The sequence below is a fragment of the Cebus imitator genome, unplaced genomic scaffold, assembly GCF_001604975.1.
Source record: "Cebus imitator isolate Cc_AM_T3 unplaced genomic scaffold, Cebus_imitator-1.0 Scaffold73, whole genome shotgun sequence".
In the NCBI taxonomy this organism is placed as follows: Eukaryota; Metazoa; Chordata; class Mammalia; order Primates; family Cebidae; genus Cebus; species Cebus imitator.
Genome location: NW_016107388.1, coordinates 5,598,618 through 5,612,982, shown reverse-complemented (window position 1 = coordinate 5,612,982; position 14,365 = coordinate 5,598,618). Strand labels below are relative to the sequence as shown.

The 14,365-nt window shown below is 38.4% G+C and overlaps 1 protein-coding gene across 1 annotated transcript in view; it reads right to left on the bottom strand.

Moving 5' to 3' along the window:
• The window catches only part of RP1 (RP1 axonemal microtubule associated), a 262,671-nt gene extending 248,560 nt beyond the window's left edge, over positions 1 to 14,111 (bottom strand). Inside the window, exons 1-3 of the mRNA XM_037739712.1 lie at positions 13,819 to 14,111; positions 8,372 to 8,998; positions 7,665 to 7,836 (exon numbers count right to left, since the gene is read on the bottom strand). Of these exons, the coding sequence (XP_037595640.1) occupies positions 7,665 to 7,836; positions 8,372 to 8,986 (787 nt within the window). The 5' untranslated portion in view covers positions 8,987 to 8,998; positions 13,819 to 14,111. The remainder of the gene's footprint in view (positions 1 to 7,664; positions 7,837 to 8,371; positions 8,999 to 13,818) is intronic.
• Positions 14,112 to 14,365: the final 254 nt, after the last annotated feature.

The following is a 14,365-nucleotide window of genomic DNA, read 5'->3' as shown; positions in this document are numbered from 1 at the left end:
ATACAAAACCTTTCCTTCAAATCTGGTTGAAATTTCTTTAAATTACCTGCCTCCCGTAACTCCAAGAAGTTAATTCTTTTTTGTTTCCTTCTTTTATCCATCAAGTCAAATGTGTTATTGAAATAAAACTCATCAAATATATCACCAATGGAATTATTAATAAGGTTTTTTCTCATACTTGCTTTATTGTTCTCTTCCCTGAACATATTTTTGTCTGTGTGAAGAAAATATGGGTGTATTTTCATCCATAAATAAAAACCCAAGAAATTTTCAATATCAGATTCTTTGCGATACGCAAATCCTCGATCTTCCTCATTCACAGGTTGGATAGTAACAGTTAGGATTGGGCAATGTTGACCACAAAGAGCATACAGTTTATCCAAAGAGTCAGTTTCTTGAAGTGTACCATGAATCATATTACTGCCAGGCAATGGCTGGTTTTTAATAGCATCATCAGAGACAGGGTAGACTTTGTTACCAGCAGACATAAAGGAATGAGGGACAGATGTGCATATTCTTTCTGACTGATGAGGACACTTCTCCTCTGTATGGTGATTTGCTATTCTTTCCTTGCCACAGGTTTCATTGTGAACATCCAGCAAATCCTCATGAAAAGGTTCTGAGTCACTACCATGAGGCATTTTAAAGTAATTGCATTTTAGTTCAAGGGGCTGAGTCAGTTCCTCGAGTTCTGAAGAAGATAATTCATCCATGGTTGGGCCTGGGGCCAAATTACCAAAATGTGAATATGGTACCTCACTGCTGTTATTATCAAGTAGAGTGTCCACTGACGTGGTGTCTGCATTGCCACACATGCCAGGATTTTCATATGACATTCTTAGCAAATGATTTTCTTTCAGGAGCCATTTGCCTTTGTCAATCAGCACGCCTTCCTCTATGTCTGTGAGGACTCTGCCATGATCATTTTGTTTTGTACCAGGTTCTACAATGTTACCCCCATAATAATTGTTCCTCACACCATTAATATCACACTTATCTTGTCCTTCCTCCTGGAATTCCCGCAATACAGGTGAACTACTAGATACCCGTTCAGAAGAGCCAAATGACTGCCCTTCAGAATCATAAAGACTTGCTTTCCTGGTACACTGAAATTCCACAGAATTATAAGGACAAACCTGAGATTTGCGGGTAGACCCAGGAAAAAAAGATGGTTTGATAATATCTGCTTTACCATAAAGTTTTTCTATTGCCCTTTTAACAAATCCTATGTTGTATTCTTTCTCAAGCTCACCACTGTCATTGGAATCATCACTGGATGTTTTATATGGCTGCTCACTGTCACTGTCAGGTCGATAGTCTGACCAATCAGAAGTCACTGGACTTTTGATGCATTTTTTCAAATCAGGAGAGGACTCTGAATAACTTCCAGTTTCCATGCTTTTCACCATCATTTTTACCATATTAGTTTCTCCTTCATTGGTCTCCTTTTCATTATTTTGCTTAGAATCATAGCAAAAAACTAAAGATGGCGGTGTTGCCAGCCTCTTACTGATTGTTTCATAAATTATACCATTCTTTCTTTCTTCTACCATAATATTCTTACTAGAGATGTCTAGCAATTCTAAAGTTTTACTAGCCTCTATCTCTTCTTGGAAGAATTCCTCAGTGGCTTTCTCTCCTACATTTACCTCTGTATTAAAGATATCAGTGTCCTGGTTTTCTAATTCTTCAAAAGATTCCAATTCTGAAATGTTTCTTTCACTTGATGCCATGCTGTTGGTTACTGAGCCTGGTTCTTCAGAAGTCCTTGGTTCTTCCACATCAAAGGAAGTATATGCATTTTTATCCTGAAACAGGTTTAGTGAACAATTTTTAAAATCATCTGCAGAACTATGTTTCTTATCAAATTCTGCTTCTTCTTCACTTAGGCAAAGATCACAGGGGCTTAAATTACTGACATTTTGATGTGACACCAATGTATTAAAGCCATTTTTATACTCAGGGTCTGTCAAAATATTTAGATCTTTCTGAACATCATCCCCTCTTTCTAACTCTTCAGTTGATTCCAAGTTATCAGTATATGTGTTTTCTTTAGAGTTTAAAAAGTCAGTGGTATTGCAGACATCGACAGGAATGCAGGTCTCATCAGTTGGGCAAGCTCCCTCATAGATATGGTTCTCCTTTTGAGCACAAGCCTTATCGGAAAACACAGTATCAGTAAGTGAACAGACCTCTCCTAGGAAACAAGCCTTATTCATGGAGGTCTGATCCACCGGATACCCATCACTAGGAAAAAACGTGTCACTAGGGTTGCATGTCTCTTTTGCAACGTAAGCCTTATTTACAGTGCACACCTCACGTGGAGGGTAAGTCAATTCCAAAACACAGACTTCAGGGGCACATGCCTCAATGGCAGAGCAGCCTCCATCAAAAAAGGAGATTCCTTGTGTTCTTTCATTTTCATTGCACTTAGGAACACTCTGAATGTTGACTATGGAACAATTTGCAGAAAGATCTATTGGAACCATGTCTTGTTCTTTCTCACTGAGTCCAAAGTGATTTGTGGTAGACTCCACTAAATTGGCAACGGCAGCTTTCAAGTCGTCAGCTTCCTCTGTGATGGCTATGTGCTTTAGAATCTCCAATAATGCAAGTGTTTCTGAAGATTTATTGGTAGTCTTGTGAGCATCACCTTGACAGAAGCTATTCATACTTCCCTTTAGGTTTAGCACCAAAAGCCAAGCTAGAAGGAGATTAGTGGATGAATTACATATTGCAGAAGGAAAGGAAACATCTGCAAGTGAACCTGGCATTCGAACAACTCCATTCTGAGTCTTAGGAGTACTAGGAACTGAAGCTTGCAATTGGTGAAGCATCAGGACTGGTAAGAGGTCTTTTGGAGTGTCCTCTTCTATAGGATCTACTTGAATGGCAGCCTCTACACTTCGCCTTTTTTTAGCTAGGTTTATTTCTTGGTAAACAAGGTTTATCTCTGGTCCCGATTTTTCAGGAGATATACGACTTTTAGTATTATGATCATTAATAGCTGACTGTGGCGAAGTACAGTATTCATGCAGGGAAACCAAATAAGCATCATTCAGACATCCAACCTGTGTCTCATAGAGATCTTCACCAGTATCATTGGCAATAAAAGACTTATCTTCCTCTTTACATAGATTATCTCCTGTCAAACTGGCAATTTTAGTTATGTGCTTATTACTTTCAATGACAAAATTATTTATTTTTCCAGAATTTGTATGGGGATCATTCCCTGAAAAACTATTGTTACAATTTACCACACTTAGTTCATTTTTGCATACCGGAGCTGATTTTATAGGTTTTAAAGTTGGATATGGATTTATGTTATGCAACCAACTCTGTACATAATTTTGAACCGAATGATGAGCAATATCCTCAGGAAAATCAGGTTTTTTCAAAGAAGCTAAGGAATTTGCCCTGGCTGCAGCATGCTGTTTACTTAAAATAGCACTTGCTTTCAATTTATCCCCTTTTTGTTTTTTCTGGCTTTTTAAAGTTATGTGTGAATCAGTAACTTTTGAAACTAAACTCTTCTTTGCCATTCCTCTCGAATACCCAGATGCCACTTCTGCATGAGATTGTGGTCCATAAAAAGGTTTGGGTTTTTGCTCAAGGAGGTTAAATACATGAAATAAACTTTTATTTTCATAAGTACTTTTGCTATATTTAGATTCATTGTGAGAAAACACTTTATCTCCTTGACCGATTTCTCTTTTTATAGGTGTTCCTAAGCTTATTTTCCTTAGTGGTCTAGATTTTCTTTTGGTTAAAAGTCCTTGAACCTTGGAATTCTGAGTAGTATTTAATTTGTTTCTATGGAAATTCTTGGAAATCATGGGATTGAGATTGCTTTTGGAACAAAAAGTATTTGATTCAATTACAGTCCCACTTGTCCGGAGGTCTTCCTCACAAAGTATCCCTCCTTTAAGGGGACTGTCTGAATCTTGCCATATCATTTCTTTTGTAATTCTACCTCCTGCATTTATTCTCTCATTCTTATTAAGAATTCCTGTGGTTGCAAGCTGTCCATCTTGATACCTGGAATTTATTGCTTGCTGTCGAGATTTCTTCTTCTTCTTTTTGCTGGCAACAGATGACAAAATCTTCTTTTCAGTTTTTGGAAGTTTTGTTAAGCCACATTGTGCAAATTCATTAATTAGTCTGTCAATTCTTGCAGTGACAGTAGAGGATGCTACTGAAGCTGGAGCCTCAGAAATATTTTTGTCAGCTCTAGAGTTGTTACTCGAAAAATGGGTTGCATCTGCTGAAACAGGACTGAACCTATCACTGGTGTTACCATAAGTTTTTAAGTTCTTGATACCAGTTTTGTTGTCTGACACTACACTATCAACTACATCTTCCTCCACAATTGAGTTATTTGATATGGTTGATGGCAAACCATTATTATGGGACATCTCTAACATCTTCTGACTTGTAATTTCTATGACACCAGTACTTATTGCACTTGACTTAAGCAGTCTGTTTTCCTTTTTTCTTTCTAACGATGACTCCTCCATCTGATCATTGTTATTGATCTGAACAAGTACTGGTTTGTTAGATACTGATGACATTTTACTGCAAGAATGTGTAAACATGTGATACTCAGATTTGTTTTCCCCACTTTCCCTTTCTTCACTATAGGAAAATTGTCCAATCATTTTCTCCTGAACCTCAGTTTCAGTTACTAAGGTCACACTGCCTATCACAGATTTCTTTTGTCTCACTCTTCTTAATCCAGGTGTAGGAGGCCTATAAAAACGATGCTTTGCTTGATCCTGAGTTCCCTGGATGACATCTGTGTCCACAGTAGCATTCTCCCAACTAGCGGAACTGCAAGTTTCAGCCTCTTGATCTGTCATTTGAATGTTTATCTCCTCTGCCAAACCGCCCTCTTGATTACTGCTTCGCTCTGTAGGTGACACATCTGCAGAGAATGAACATGCTGCAAGCTTTAAACCAGATGATCGACTTTCTGTTCTTCCTGGAAAACTCATCTCACTCTTTTCATCATTATTAGAAGGGCCAGTTTTACTGACAGTAGTTGTCCATTTTATGGTTTCCTCCTCTTTTATCCTGAATCGAACTTTCATCTCAACTGTCATAGTGCCATCTTGATTAAAAATAATTGATTTCTCAATATCATCTTCTGAAGGATATATTGGTAAATTCTGAGAATCATTTTTTTCTAAAGCCAAGTAATTTTCAGGAATAAAAGAATAGTCTAAGCAGCAATCATTATTACGTGTTTTCTCAGAAGAAACAGAACAAATCTGGGACCTTGAGCTTGAAGACACATGTGTGCTTACTTTAAGGATTTTAAGAGTAAAACGTGCCCACATCAAAATATAATATGAAAGGCAGAGAAATTAGAAATATCCGAAGGAAGAGGCAGCAAAGAAAAAAAAGAAAAAGGAAAATAATTAGTATGAAAAACAGCATATTTTCTGTATTTCATAATAAAATATTACTGATATGTTTCTAAGCTCTAAGTTTGTTTTTTGTTTTTTGGTTTTTTTTGAGACAGAGTCTTGCTCTCTCGCCAGGCTGGAGTGCAGTGGTGTGATCTCGGTTCATGCAACCTCTGCTTCTCAGGTTCAAGCAATTCTCCTGCCTCAGTCTCCCAAGTAGCTAGGACTACAGGTGCACACCACCATGCCCAGCTAATTTTTTTTGTATTTTTAGTAGAGATGGGGGTTTGCCATGTTGGCCAGGATGCTTTTTATCTCCTGACCTTGTGATCTACCTGCCTCCGCTTCCCAAAGTGCTGGAATTACAGGAGTGAGTTTCCATGCCCAACCTATGTATCTTCCCGATAGTTATTTGAGAAAACCTACTATAATAGTGGTACATATTTTCAAACCACTCTTTAGAAGAGATCTCTAACTCTACTTCACCTTCAGTGAGGGTCAGAGAATTTTAATGTTAAAAAGTTCAATAAGGTAATTTTAATTTTAAAAATGTATAAAGTAAAAACTGCTAAGAATTCTCTCAAAGATAAAAGTATTTTGTGGGTTTTCATTTTGTTGTTTTGTTTACCAATACTGAAATTGGACTCTGACCAAGTACCGCTTACCCATTCAAACAAGGCAAGCAACTATTTATGATGGTATTCCTCTTCCCACCTACTCATATCAAAAGAGATATCTATAGCTTTATGAAAGCAAAAACTTTTTATAATTAACACTGAATTAATCAAGTAGTAATTATTAATTTAGCATACACTTTGTATAATCATTGCAGCTGACTTAATATAGGATACAAGAGAGAACAGAGCTAGACATAATAACGTGTGTCTTCACCATTAACCTTGGCACTTTTGCTTCTTAAATTCGATCAAAATGCCTGGGCCAGGTGCAGTGGCTCATGCCTGTAATATCAGCACTTTTGGGAGGCTGAGGCAGGTGATCGCTTGAGCCCAGGAGTTCAAGACCAGCCTGGATAACACAGTGAGACTCTGTCTCAAAAAAAAAAAAATTCCTATTAGCAAGTCTATATAGATTTGCACAGACTTGCCACCAGGTAAGCTCCTTTAAAGTTACAGAGTATAAATCCAGAAATATTTTTTTCTTTTTTTTTATATGTTTTTACATAAATTGTAAATCAAAGTGTCTCACTCAATTTTTTGAAGTAAAACTTAACAAATCCCTCAGATTCCCTGTAATCATCAAAAACCATACTCATCAACCTGTATCAGGCATAATAGAACCATTTTAGTAAAATGACAAAGGTGAAACAGCACTACCATATTTGTAGCATGTATGTGGCAACCTAATGCTTACAAAATAGAACCATTAATAAATCAATTGAATATATCCACGAAATAATTAAACAACAATAAATAATGGATGAGTTTCACCGACATTAGCAGTAAGCAGAGAGTATACTACTTAAAATACATATTATCCAAGTCTAAAGAGATGAAAACTTAAATTTAAGTATAAAAAACAATCAGTACTTTAGCAAAGAGCTAGTTTCCCTGAAAATACTGAGTACAATGAATAATGAGATTAGCCATGCTGCATAGGCAATTTACAGCTTATCCCACATCCTTGGGCCTGAAGAGATCCTCTTTCTTCCCTATCCAAAGGATAACGCTACACTGTGCAGCAGATCCTACAGAATTATCAAACTACATTACGTTAACCAGCATGAATTGGTTACATGAACCTTTTTAAATAAATAAAAAGTAGATCTAAGGACCTGTGATTTTTATAGGAATAACTTCAGAAGGCAGAGCACATGGCATAGATTTTAAAAAATACAATCAAACTGCTAACCTGCTGAGATGTCAGCTATGAACGCTGCATAGTACTATTTAGAGAAAATTCTGCAACTACCAGAGAAGAAACTTACACAGATTCCACTCTAAAGCAAGAAATGCTGGCATTTTTATTTTTTTAACTAGGTATTTTATGCAAAAAAAAAAGCACACATAATCAATTTAAACAGACATATAATTGATTTGGAAAAGTCTAAAAAATAGATAATTTCTATGACTCTTTCCAACTATGAATATAACTAATTTCAGTTAGGAATGTTTTTAAATCTTCTTTTCACTTCTGTGGTGAAAGAAACTGGACATTTAAACACGGATTTCTGCTGTTCTTGAGGCAAAAAAAATCTCAGAGCTAAAAATATGGGCTATATATTAGTAAGTGACTTACTCTTTCTGCTTTCTGACTTTGCATTTCCCTTGGAGTACACACGCTGAGAGATCCCTGGTAATCTAGCAGGAAGTAAGTACTTTTGGATGTCATAATTTCCGGGTTTAAATGGCTCCCTTCCTGCTGCCACCACAGCTCCAGAGCTCAGGATCACTGCCTGGAGGCTGGGAACCTAAAAGAGACCAGAGTCATTATCCTGAGATGAGCACATATTGTTCTAAGTGGTAATTTTATAACTTAGATGGAATCAAATCAACAACCTCCTAGGCTTGAAAGACATCACCACCAAGCATCTTCTTAGGCACCAGTGGTGTATACAAAATAAGCAGAAATACCAAAAGTCAAGGTGGGGTGGGAGGGTCAGTTATCTCCCAGCAGGGATCCCAGGAAAATGCCTCCTCTATGAAACTACTACTCTTCCCCACTCCTTTCCAGAAAATATCGTCAAGATTGGATTCCACGCGAAAACATTATATAACTGGGGGCTCAGGGAAAACAGAAAGGGCTAGGCAGTGTGAGGTAAAGATGAGATTCCAGTCAGAATCTGACAAAGGAACAAAGACAGCATCGGCGCACACGCACTCACGTACACAGGCAGGGAGGAAGGAGGACTTCCTTCCCCGGGACCACCATTTACACCCCACACGAACCCAATTAGCAGGGTGCCCAAAATGAGCTCAAGCTCGAGGAGCCTCCAGAACGCTCACCCTCCTTCCGTCCGTGGCGTACAGCTTGACCACCGGGCGCTGCATGACCTCCGTCAGGTGCTGCAGAAATGCCTCAAAGCTCTGGGTGACCTTTCTGCTCAGAAGAACCGCACGCCTCGTCTTCGGGTCACCATTCCTGAAGACCACAAGGCTCCGTGGGGCGCGGGGCATGCCGGGAGCAGCGACCGCCACGGAGTGGGGCGACGCATGCGTGCTGAGGGCCCGGCTGCTGAGCCAGGGCCGTGGGCGCCGACGGGCCTTGTCCAGGTCCACAGGCTGCACCTTCCTGCCGTGGGAACATAGGTACGACTCTCCATCCTCCAGTTCCTCCAGGCGCGTGATGCTGTGCCTGCCCCGAGGGGTGCTGATGTTCCTCACTCCAAAAGGTAGGGGCACCTTCCTGGACAAGTTATCCAGCAGAGCATCAAAGGACTTAAAGGAGCGAGGGTTGACCACCACTCTGACCCCGCCGAATTGGGGGTCTCCGCTTTTGTAGAAACTGATCCGTTTGGCCACGACGGGATGAGTGAGGCTCAAATGGCGAGGGGAGGGAACTTGACCTTCAGAAGAAGTAGGATGAATCATGGAAAAACCAGTAGAAGGGGTATCACTCATTTTGGCTGAGACCTAGAGAAAAAAGAAAATTTTTCATCTCCAGAATCACAGCAGCATAGCGAACACGTGGTAATACTAATACATGCTAAATATAGTTGCAGACATCCAGAATATTCCTAGAAGTTTATTCTTTCATTTGTCCATTCATTATATCTGTCAATTTTGAAAGATAATTTTAAGGGACTTATAATAAAAAGAAATAAACAGTTAAATAAGGGTATTTATAATTTAAAAGTTAAAAACAACCTAAACACACTAATAAGGGCCTAGATAAATAAATTATCACATATACACCCATGCAATGGCAAACTATGCAACCATTAAACATGACCTTATAGATACATCTTTTGGCACAGAAAGATGGTCATGACATATTACTAAGTGAAAAAAAGCAGTCTGCAAAACATTCTATGCCATTAATTTAAATACAGTCACATCATTTAACAATAAGTTCTGAGAAATGCATTGTTAGGTGATTTCATCATTGTGTGAACATCAAAGAGTGTATTTACACAAACAGATGGTATAGCCTACTACACATCCAGGCTTTGTGGTATAACTTACTGCTCCTAGGCTTAAAATCTGTGCAGCACGTTACTGTTTGAATACTGTAGGCATTGTAACACAGAGGTATTTGTGTATCTAAACACAGAAAAGATACAGTCAAAATATGGTATTATAGTCTTATGGGGCCAATAGTGTTACGTGGCACGTGACTGAGTTATATAATTTGGGGAAAAGTCCAGAAATACATACAGTCCCATGTTGATGTGGCTATCTCTGGATTGCAGAACTCTGGATAATATTCATGTTTTTTATACATTCCTCAACATTGTGAACCGTTAAAATTAGCAGGTATTATTGCACAATTTAAAAAACAACAGAGACACAAATCAGAAACCATCCACTGAGAAAAGAGAGTTTTGGAATTCATCGATTTAATCCTTCATATCCTGACAATACAGAAATAGAGGAGCAACAGAAAATGTTTTTAAAGTTCAAATTGTCTAGAGGAAAATGTACCTGACATTTCTAGGAGGAATGCGTCACATAGAACCTTCAGTAAGAACTATCTCACGATACAATCAGATCTTTCCACTGCAGATTGCAGAAAATGCAGGCAAATCATCTCACACACCACTTACCTAAATGTGGGAAACACTGCACTAAACAAAAATGTTATTTGAATGAATGACAGCATTGCCATGGGCTGCTAAAACTGATGCAGTCTGGTTACTGGTCCCACTAGTGGTTCTAAAATTAAAACTTCAGGAGAGAATTCAAGAAGAGTAATTTTCAGGCAAAGCACTAAGGTTTTCCTTTTCCACTTCTCAGTGAAACCGGAGTTTGATTGACAAATGAACAGCAAGTGGTTGGATTTATCTGGGTCTGGCCTTGTTTTCATTTGTGGCATTTTGTGGCTGTTCTGTATTGTTTGAAATAATTTTAATTATTAGTGCCTTTTGACACAATAAGAAAGTCCTGCAGCCTTGAAGACAAATTAAACAAACAAAATAAACGTAATTGGTAATATAGAGATGGAAAAAGGCATGTTTATCATTGTATATCAGCTGTAAATCTGGCCCAAATCATCTACTTAAATGTTTGCAAGCTGTTATCCAAGATTCTTCATATATCTCCAATCTGATTTGCAAATCTTATTTAAATGTAACTTAGAAAATAAATTTGAAGATCAGCCTAGAAATTAGATGTCTTCCCTTCCTTCTTCCTCAGAGGTTTAAAGTAATTATAATACTTAAGAAAAAAAAAAAAAAAAAAAAAGCAGCTGTAGCAGACATGTGTATCAGGAGCTGGGGAATCCAGCTTCATAATGGAGTCAGCAAAACTGCAACCTCTTCTCATCCTCATCTGGTCAACTGCGGTCTGACCTTGGGCAGGCTGCTTAATCACCATGTGACATCGTTGGCTTCAGCAACGATGAGAAGGATGAGTTCCTTCAGTATTTAAATAAGACTTTAGGCTGGGCACGGTAGCTCATGCCTGTAATCCTGGCACTTTGGGAGGCTGAGGCAGGCAGATCACATGAGGTCAGGAGTTCAAGACCAGCCTGGCCAACATGGTGAAACCCCGTCTCTACTAAAAATACAAGAATTAGCCAAGCATGGTGGTGTGTGCCTGTAATCCCAGCTACTCTACTTGGAGGCTGAGGCAGAAGAATCTCTTCAATGTGGGAGGCAGAGGGTGCAGTGAACCGAGATCACGCCACTGCACACCCAACCTGGGTGACAGAGCGAGACTCCGTTTCAAGAAAAACAAAACAAAATAAAACAAAAATGAATAAGGCTTTAGAACTCTTTGCCTTCAATTATATTTTGGTTGATTTACTTATATGTTTATTTGAAAATATTGTACATGAATAATATTTGAGACACATTTCTCACCTAATTTTGGAAAATGATTTTTTTTTTTTTTTTTTTTTTTTTTTTTTTTTTTGTTTTTTTTTTTTTTTTTTTTTTTTTTTTTTTTTTTAGTGTAGGTGCATCGTGAGGCTCTTAATGTCACTTGTGTAATGCCTGAATCTCACTATTTGGAGAGCTGTTAACCTGGTGACCACTTTGGAAACACAATATGCTAAGCCAATATGCTAAGATTTTTGTGGGTAGTTTTGTTTGTCAGTGTTGGCTAAAGAGAAACATTCTGTGCTGGGGCTGGGAGGGAAAACATGGAAGATAAAGACAATAGGAGGAAAGAGGCAGCTGCCATTGTCCCTGTCCCACTGCTACCCAGCCCTGAGCATTGGTTTTGAGCCCGGTGCATGAAGGGCAGGTGCTAAAGATATCGTGACCTGGGAAGATGCCAGGTCCCCACCAGTGGAGAAGCATTTGCAGAGTAAGTGCTTCCAACAGGGTGATTGCCAGGCACCTTGTTCGGTCTGCTGTAGTGAAAAAACAAAAATACAAGTTCACATCATCTTCATATTATGTGAGAGTATCAATCTCTGGGAACTCCTAGAAATCACTGGGGGAACTTTTAGGTAGAGAGTTGAGATTGTGGGTGAGTCTTAAGATGGAAATGTAGCAAGGTATCCTTACATACATTCCCCCATGACAAGGGGGACCTTGTATGTAAAGCCCCAAACATGATAAAGATTAGGTATTATCATTGAATAAAAGGATTTATATTCATTGAGTGAACAATGTCATCATTTGGAAAGACAGTGCAAACCAAAGTATTTCTGAAGGAAGTGAATCAGCCTTTGCCCTATCTTAATAATGTGCATTTCCTATGGAGTCCATGGGAAGTTCACAGAGTAACTCAATAGCTCAATTGAAGAAAAGGAAGAGTTGTGGTACCAAGAGGATATTAAGGAGGGATGTCTAACACAGCCTGAGGGATTGAGGGTAGGAGCGAGAAGACAGGGCAATTTCCAGAGGAAAGCCTGGTCTAAAGTTGAGATGCCAGAGGCAAAGAGTGGTAGAGATGCCCTCCAGGAAGAAGGCGGAGGTGGTACAGCATTTACCTGGTGCACATGAGCAAGACTACCAAAGTGTTCATTAAGTTTTGACAGTAGAGTGCCCACTTTTGTGAAACAGAGCTACCAGCCTTCCATAACTTTGTTGTGTTCTCCTATGTTAGCCGTGCTCCATTCTTAATCAGTTTTAAAAACGAATCAGAATTTGGATGGAAATGTAGCAAAGTATCCTTACATACATTTTCAATAATAAGGTTTATCTTATGCCCTCTAAAGTTGGAATAAGGCAGTAATATACTTAAGGGCTACCTAGGGAACAAACAAACTAAGCATTATAAAATGGCTTAATTCACCCAGAAGTTTAGGCTGAAGAAGTGGAGTTGGGAAGAGGTAACTGTAGAATCTTGAAGTCCTCCACTTGTCTCACCATTGACTTCCCTATGGGTAACAAGGAGGCTGGTTTACAAAAACTCTTTGCCTTAAAATCCGCTTCTAATGACAAGACAGCTTGCTACCAACATCATCTTTTGTTCTCTGCAGAGCCTCTTTATTGCCTAAAGTTAGACCGAGGAGCTATCATGCATACTTTCATTGCTCTTTAACATTAAGCAGGTTTTTTTAACACCCTTAGGCTCAACTGTGGCTAGGCTTATCTGTGGCATCATTAGTTTCAATCAAACCCCACTTAAATCAATCATTTACAGCTGTGCTGCTCAGAACTAAATGGCTGCCTCTAGCAAGAGGGCTGTGTCTTCACTTTCCCACTCACGTGACAAAACATGACAGATTTACATGCGTCATTTCACTAATTATATTTTAAGTTTAATTTTCTACCACATAATGTGAATTCAGACAAGTCACAAATAATGAAGTAGAAAAAATGGAAAATTGATAAATACAGAATATACAGAATGTTCATTCTTTTGACAATTCAGAGACTCGATGTTGCAAGAAAATTAGTTCGTTTCAGATTTTCATAAGCCTAGGGGGTACAGTTGGGAGAAGAGATTCAAAAAGGAAAAATACCAGTTATTCACTGTGGTAGCCACAGTATTGTTGAATTGCAAGCAGCTGCCTTCTTCTTTAATGTATTGCCCAGAAGTCTATAAGAAGCATATAGTACTTTTATTGTGAGAAACAAGGTAAACATTACTCATTTGAATAAAGTAGAATTACTTGATTTCCTGATACTGAAAGTCCATTCTACTTCAATATCAGCATATTGTGAAGGTTGCTGGCATATTTGTGTAAAAGATAATTATTAGTAACATTTATTCTTTTTCTAACAGTTAAACACAGAACACAGGTATATAATCTAGGTATTACATGGAAAACAAAATACAACTAGCAAAACAGAGAATATTTGCAAAAGAAAGATTTCAAATAGTTTTGTACTTACCAGAACTTGAAACTTCCCTTATTAAGAAAAGAAAAAGATGTTTAAGTTGTTTAAATTGCTCAAATAAATGTCACTGGATATGTAACCTCATTTCGTGCAAAGAAACTAATGTCTTTGGATTTATTCTCAGTGTGTCCAGCAAGGGATTGAGTATAGCCAATTAATTTAATCCACGGTGATGCTAATCACCAGAGAGCCTTAAGGAGACCACAGCCAGAAACAAGCTAGTTCCTAGCATGCTCTGCAGTTCTGAAATCTTCCTTACAAAGGTTTCCCTTGCATCCTCTTTCTTGCCTAGTGTTCTTCTCCAGAAAAAACACTTCACCAATACCCAAGCATTTCTCTCCCAGACAACTTTTAACCCTCATTTATTTATGTTAAAGGGACAATGGTGTATGGTGCAGCTAAAAATGAAATTGACATTTTTCTCATTCTGGTAAGTTTCTAAGTCAGTACTTGCTCCTGGTAATCATTTAAAAAGAAAAGAACGAGGCCTTTTGTTTTATTTAGGCATTATTGCGTATTACCTCATTGGTGTACTTCTGAA